At 35.8% G+C, this 7,495-nt stretch overlaps 1 protein-coding gene and 1 long non-coding RNA gene across 6 annotated transcripts; one reads left to right on the top strand and one right to left on the bottom strand.

The window, feature by feature from the left end:
- Nucleotides 1-852: 852 nt before the first annotated feature.
- Nucleotides 853-5,629, top strand: LOC8264270 (pentatricopeptide repeat-containing protein At5g39680). Of its 5 annotated transcripts, XM_025159204.2 has the most exons (5): nt 853-3,273; nt 3,380-3,418; nt 3,892-3,949; nt 4,040-4,106; nt 4,373-5,629. In XM_025159204.2, exon 1 carries the CDS (start codon nt 1,095-1,097, stop codon nt 3,135-3,137), a length of 2,043 nt encoding a protein of 680 aa, XP_025014972.1. In that variant the 5' UTR covers nt 853-1,094; the 3' UTR covers nt 3,138-3,273; nt 3,380-3,418; nt 3,892-3,949; nt 4,040-4,106; nt 4,373-5,629. The 5 variants fall into 5 exon arrangements, with proteins under 5 accessions (XP_025014972.1, XP_048233353.1, XP_048233351.1 ...); XM_048377396.1 differs by lacking the exon at nt 3,892-3,949 and having other exon boundaries at nt 853-3,193; XM_048377394.1 differs by having other exon boundaries at nt 853-3,193; nt 3,892-4,106.
- On the bottom strand, nt 4,339-6,946 carry LOC125370730. The gene is made up of 2 exons (XR_007216823.1): nt 6,290-6,946; nt 4,339-6,166 (listed from the first exon to the last, which is right to left on the bottom strand). It is a non-coding gene; the product is annotated as an uncharacterized LOC125370730 (long non-coding RNA).
- Between the last annotated feature and the right edge of the window lie 549 nt (nt 6,947-7,495).

Raw genomic sequence — 7,495 nt, 5'->3', positions numbered from 1 at the left:
TAGGTCCTTTGCAAGAAGTCGAGCTACTATGTTAATTTTGTCACAGTTAATTACTCGGACAACGACCCTATATCATTCTCTGGACTCGCCTCAGTGGCTTGTTTTTGTATTTCTTAAAAAGCCGCGAGAATATCTTTAGCCAGAGTGTCATAGTCTCATTCAATCACGCAAAAACCAAAAAAGAAAATCAGTTTTAACATGCAAACCAACCCACTCAAACACTGATTGCATGAAACCACCAGATAGTACCACAATGGTTAAGGGCTTTCAAATTCACGCCTTGGAAACGGATCTCGAGTTCAAAGTTCACCTTACTCCCATCAAACAACAATTGTAATGGTTGAAGAAAAAAAAAACAATAGTTGCATGGATTATAGCATCTTTGGCTCCTATTTTTTTTCTTTTTTTAAAAACTTGTTTGGCAGACGATTTCACCTTTTCATGTTTAGTACAAGTTTAGCGTATACATTTTTTATTTTGATTTTAAATAATTAATGTATATTTTATCATTTAAAATTAATAAATATATGTTAATTATTTATTTATTTGGTATATAGGTGAAAATGATATACTAAATTTAATTTTTTTTTAATATAGATTATAAGGGGTGAGATTAATATGCCAGTTTTGCATTTGGGTAATGTAGTTTCTTTATGTTATATGTAAAACAAATTTATGTCTATTTAATAAGAGAACGCAGTGGTAGTTAGGTCAAATGTGTAATCTACTTTTTTTATTAAGAAAGTTATTTAATCTATTAAACTTTATTTTTTTCAATGTTCATTAAACTTTATTTATTATTTACAAAAAAAAACTTTATTTATTTATGTATTTATTTAAAAAAAGATTATGACAAATTTCTAAGGAAAAACATTATGCCAAAACTGCCCTTTAAGTCTAATACTCTCAAACCTTCGATTTATTTGTCTAATTATTGGAATCCGGTGGTGCTAATATTGAGGTTTTTAATTCTTTCCGAAGTGTTGTTAACATGGAGAGGCATTCTCAACCGCCATGGAAATAAAAAAGAGTTGAAAGCTGAGTCTTAGACAGCCTCTTTGAAGGTTCCACATTACTATATCTTGTTCAATTCAATGCTGAGGTTGCCTATAAAGCTCTTAAAACTATCAACTGATGCTAAAAACCTTAAAAATGGTAAGATGATCCATGCCCATTTAATCATAACTAACCAAACCACCAAAATCCACATTTTTGAAATGAATTCCTTAGTGAACTTTTATGCAAAATGTGACCAAGTTTTGATTGCCCGTAAGCTATTTGATAATATGCAGCAGAGAAACGTGGTTTCTTGGAGTGCTTTGATGGCTGGATATTTACATAATGGCTTTTCGTTGGAAGTAATTAGCTTGCTGAAACATATGATTGCCGAGAGCGATATAAGCCCGAATGAATATATTTTTGCTACTGCACTGTCTTCATGCTCTGATAGTGGAAGAATTGAGGTGGGCATACAATGTCATGGTTTTGCATTCAAGTCCGGCTTGGTGTTTCATCAGTATGTAAGGAATGCTCTTATACATATGTATTCAAAGTGTTTGACAATACAAGAGGCTATGAGGATTTCCGATTCAGTGCCTAGAAATGATATCTTTGCCTATAACTCAGTTCTGATTGGTCTTATGGAAAATGGGTATTTGATGGAAGGTTTAGAAATTTTGAGGAAGATGGTAATTGAGAATGTGGAGTGGGATATTGTTACTTATGTTAATGTTTTTGGACTTTGTGCTTGTCTTAAAAATTTAAAATTAGGTTTGCAAGTTCATGGTAGGATGTTGATGTCTAATGTTAAATGTGATGCTTATGTTAACAGTGCAGCAATTAACATGTATGGCAGATGTGGAGATGCTTTAAACGCACATAGAGTTTTTGATGGATTGCAAAATCAAAATGTGGTGTTGTGGACAGCAGCTATAACTGCTTATTTCCATAATGGTTGCTTTGAGAAAGCATTAAATTTGTTTGCTAAAATGCAATTTGAAGACACAAGAGCCAATGAGATCACTTTTGCTGTCTTATTGAATGCTAGTGCAGGGTTGTCTGCTCTAAGACATGGACACTTGCTACATGCATGCATTGAGAAGTCAGGTTTTAAGGATCATATCATTGTTGGAAATGCTTTGATCAATATGTATGCTAAGGGTGGCATCATTAAATCGGCATATATCATATTTTCAGATATGATAAATCGAGATGTCATTACTTGGAATGCAATGATATGTGGGTATTCACATCATGGGCTAGGTAAGGATGCTCTTCGAGTTTTTCAAGAAATGTTAGCTTCAGAAGAGCATCCTAACTATGTAACTTTTGTAGGGATTCTATCTGCATGTAGTCATCTTGGGATGGTGCAAGAGGGTTTCTACTATCTGAACTACTTAATGAAACAGAATGCTATTGAACCTGGATTGGAGCACTATACATGTATCCTTGGCCTTCTGAGCAGGGCTGGACGACTTGATGATGCTTGGAATTTTATGAAGTCTATACCTGTACAATGGGATGCTGTTGCCTGGCGTACTTTACTTAATGCTTGTCATGTCCATCAAAACTATGATTTGGGAATGCGTGTTGCAGAATTGGTCCTACAGATGGATTCTAATGATGTGGGAACATATATCCTCTTATCTAATATGTATGCCAAGACAAAGAGGTGGGATGGAGTTGTCAAGATGCGGAAATTAATGAGGGACATAAACATTAAGAAAGAACCTGGGGTGAGCTGGATAGAGATAAGAAATGCCGCTCATATTTTTCTTTCAGAAGACTTTAAGCATCCGGAGTACCATCAGATTTATTCAAAAGTAAAGGAACTATTGACTATGATTAAGCCATTGGGATATGTTCCACATAATGGTGCCGTACTGCATGATGTAGAGGATGAGCAGAAGGATGATTATCTTAGTTATCACAGTGAGAAGTTAGCCATTGCATATGGTCTCATGAGAATGCCTTCTGGATCACCCATCATTGTAATCAAGAACCTTAGGATGTGTGAAGATTGCCACATGGCAGTAAAACTCATTTCAAAGGCTACAAACAGGGAGATCATTGTTAGAGATACCAACCGTTTCCATCATTTCCATGATGGATGTTGTTCTTGTGCTGATTATTGGTGATAATATAATGTACATGAAGCTGTGTAAAGAGACACTGCATGTTTCACAACCTAGAGGTTACTAAAAACCATATTACGCTTTGTACAATCTAGAGAATTTTCTAGCTTGTTGGAGTTCCTCATGAATGTTAAATTTTGTAAGTTATTAATGGAAATATGTTTTTGTACCTGAGAATTTTTTTTACTTAATGTTTCACTGGCTTTTTTATTAGATAGTAAAGTGAATACGTTGCTTCCTTTCAGGTCATGGCAATCAACCGTAGGGCATGTGCGCTATCTCAGGTTATCAAACTTTTTTTTAAATTGCTAAAATTTTTTTCCTGTTAGTGTATATTCTTCATATATTCTACATGGAACTATATCCTTGCAAAAAATATCCCTTGTCTCCTATTACTCCAGGTAGGAGTATGGGCACTATCTACATTATCAATTTTTATTGTGAAAATTCTGAAGTCCGGTATGCTTCTTCGTCCTCTCATTTCTTCTCTTCTCCTTTCTTGCCTTCTGCTGCTACCATATATTGCATAAAGTTACAGTTCAAAAACAGCCACCAATATCTCTTCTTTTCTCACTGTAATCAGCTCAGCCTTCGTTAGATCTTGATCCTATATCTCATCAATTGCTTGAACTGCGCCCACCATAAACTTAATTGTATGCTGGTAGCTTAACCTGTTCCACAAGAAATATCCATTCCCTCTTCGCATTCCTTGCATATGCGCTGTGCTTTTTTTGCTGCTGACATAACAATTCTGCAGGATGCCATTCGGAGCTTTGATTGTGGAATCTCTGGATAACCATCTTTTCTGGGAAATGGTCTTAGCCTGATTTTTATTTTGAGCAAATTTGGGGAAATAGTTGCTTCTGGTACTATATCAGCATTAAACAGCTCTTTTGTGCTTTCAGATTGTAAGTCTCTGGTGAACTATGGAAATCATCTACAACAATTGATGTCGATGAAGGTTTAGGAAATGTAAGCAAATTTTTTAGATGTTCCATTTGATTTTGTTTTGCCTTCAGCTGCTTTTTTATGGTTCTAAGATTACACTCTACTCAACAGAACACTATTTATCTTGAGAATTCATTCAAAGTTGACATAAAGTATTTTTACAAATTTCCCTTTCTTAAAGATTAATTTGCTTTTATGGGTTTTATAAATTTTGTTTCATCAGATTTATAGAAACTTGTAAAGACAAGCAGTAGAATTATCTTAACTTTTTGTTGGTAATATAATTTCAGCAAAGGGCTGCAAGCAGATGAAGAAAAAATTGTAGCCATGAGTAATTGGCCACAACCAACCATAATCAGAGCATTATGGGGAACTTTGGGACTTACAGGCTACTATAAAAAATTCGTCCAAAGTTATGGCGTGTTGGCAGCTCCCATAATCAATATGCTACGGAAAAACTCTTTGACTTGGATGACTGGCTCAAAAGCTGCATTTGAGGTTATTAAACAGGCCATGACGACCACTCCAGTCTTGGCACTGCAGGATTTCAACTAAAGTTTTGGGGTAGAGTGTATGCATCTGATAGTGGCTTGGGAGCAGTCTTACAACAAGAAGGCGGACCTGTAGCATTTTTCAGCAGACCATTGGCACAGCACCACCTTCACTTACCAGCCTATGAGAAGAAACTTGTTGGTCTCACCAAAGCTGTTCGTCATTGCAGATATTTTTGTGGGGCAGAAAATTCTTAATTAGAACAGATCATTATTCTCTTAAGTGCCTCTTGGACCAACGTATTACCACTTCACCTCAGCAACATTGACTGTCCAAATTTTGGGATTTGATTTCATAGTAGAGTATAGAGCAGGAAGAGAAAACAAAGTTGCAAATGCCTTGTCACGACAAGATGAAGATGGTGGAATGCTATCTGCAATTTTAATGCCACAATTAGAGCTTTTTGATCCTCTAAAATCAGAAATTGCAAATTCTATAGCTCTAACAGACTTGGTCACAAAGATCATGACACTATTGATTTACTACAAGCACAAAGCTTATGTTGAGCCGAGCTCTCCTTCATCCAGACTATTCTCTCTGCCTTGCACGATCAATACCGTGAGGGATATCAGAAAACTCTTAATGGTGTCGCTGCTGACTTTTAATGGCTAATGAAACAGCATATACAAAATTACATTCGCAGTTGTGTGGTATGTCAGAATAAATCTGAGACTTTACAACCAGCGGGACTTCTGCAGCCTCTCCCAGTTCCCTACTAGGTACGGGTATATATGTCACTCGAGTTTATTGATGCCTTACCACTGTCATATGGAAAATTTTTCCTACTAGTGGTAGTTGATTGCTTCTCCAAATATGCTCATTTTCTTCCACTAGCACATCCTTATTCAGCAGCTTCAGTGGCTTGTATTTTTTTCTGATAATATCTATAAGTTGCATGGTTTACCCAAAATAATTGTAAGTGACAGGGATGTAATTTTGACAAGCTCTTTGGAGTGGATTATTCAATTTGTGTATAACCAAATTATGCTTTAGCTGAACTTATCACCCTCAAAATGGCGGCCAAACCAAAGTGGTTAACAAAACCATCAAGATGTATCTGCAATGTTTTACAGGTAACAAGCCAAAAAATTGGTTCAATTGGATATCTTGGGCTGAATCTTTATACAAGACCGGGTACCATTCATCTCTGTGAACTACTCCATTCGAAATTGTTTATGGCCGGGCACCTCCGCACCTCTTGACTTACTGTCCAGGTGCTGCCCATATTGAAGCAGTAGACCAAGAATTGCAACTTGTGATCGAACTTTGCAACTTTTGAGGGAGAGACATTCACATGCCCGAAATCTTATGAAATCATCTTATGATAAGCACCACCAGGAGGTTCCTTTTACGGAAGGAGATCTGGTCTTAGTCAAGCTCCAACTATACAGACAACTATCCCATGGCACTAAAAGCAACATGAAAATGTCACCAAAATGATATGGACCTTTGCCAGTTGAAGCAAAAATAGGGTCTGGCCCATATCTCACTCTTCCTCCCTCTTCCAAAATCCACCCTGTCTTCCATATTTCCTGTTTAAAGAAATTTCAAGGAAATTCATCAGACATTCCGCCCCAGTTACCTATTTTTTACCAAGGAGAAATTGTTCCTACACCAAAAGCTATATTGGATAAAAAGATGGTCTCAGGAACTACCCAAGTTTTGGTTCATTGGGATGGTTTATCTCTAGCAGATGCTTCTTGGAGAGTGCCAGCCAACTTATGGAGAAACATCCTGCTTTGGAGGGAGAGAGTGATGATACGAAATAGAAGAAAAGTGGAGTACAACACTCCACCTGGCACCATTTCAGAATATTTTAAAGAGATTTTTCATGGGAATTTCAAGCAGTCTGTGGATTAGTGTGAAGATATTCTACTTGTTAGTTTTTTAGTTGTTATTTATTATTAGTTGTTGATTTTTAGCCGTCATTTAGTCGTTGATAATTTAGGATAATATTTTTATTTTATTGAAATAATTCAGGATGAGGTTGTACTTATCACTCCTTACAAGTAGGGAATATCGCGCCTCGGCGGTGGATTTAAAGGCTAGATTGTTTAATGAAGAAGTAAACAAAATTTTCATCTAAACTTTGTGAGATCAGTGAACTCTCTCCTAATTAAGCTTTCATACTATTATTAATCAATCAAAATAGGTAGAGGAAGGAAAACTTCCAATCAATCTCGATCTCAAATAAAATTGGGAGAGGATTTTACACTTCAAGGTCCCATTACTCGATACAAAGCTAGGGCGCATATCAATCTACTTTGTGTAGGCTACCACTTCCCTTTGTGCCAACAGGGTTTCTTCGTATCATCAGATTTGCTTGGCCTAACATGCATGTCAATTTTCTTCACTCATATTCAAATATATGAGTTAGTGTGCCTTGTATATTTTGTTTTGGTTCATTGCTCCATATTAGGCTCATAAACCAAACTTCATTATGACTTTGAAACTTCTTTTTGGCTGAAAAGTATGTCTCTTTTCTCATTCTTTCCTTTTTGTCTTGCTACTTTGAAGCTGCCAAACTGAAGAAGCTTAGGCCAAGAGAACTGCACAATAATATTTTATCTTAAAAAATGTTATAATAAATTAAAGTATACTTTACTTTCTATATTAATATATTTACATCCATATCTTTCTTTTGTAATTACTAGAGATTGCATAGTTTTATCCGAATTTGGAAATTCAATCTGACTAGTTTAAAATTCAATCCGTTCAAATCTAAATTTTAATATAAAATTAATTGAAACTGTTCAAACACGAAGCAATCCAAAATTGAAATAATATAAAATTTGAGTGATCCGAGCCTGAAACAATAAAAAATAACCTGAATCCGAGACCAACACAATCCAAGACTCGAT

The sequence above is a fragment of the Ricinus communis genome, chromosome 7 (assembly GCF_019578655.1).
Source record: "Ricinus communis isolate WT05 ecotype wild-type chromosome 7, ASM1957865v1, whole genome shotgun sequence".
Lineage (NCBI taxonomy): Eukaryota > Viridiplantae > Streptophyta > Magnoliopsida > Malpighiales > Euphorbiaceae > Ricinus > Ricinus communis.
Note: the sequence above shows the minus strand (reverse complement) of the source record. Positions and strands in the feature narration are given on the sequence as shown.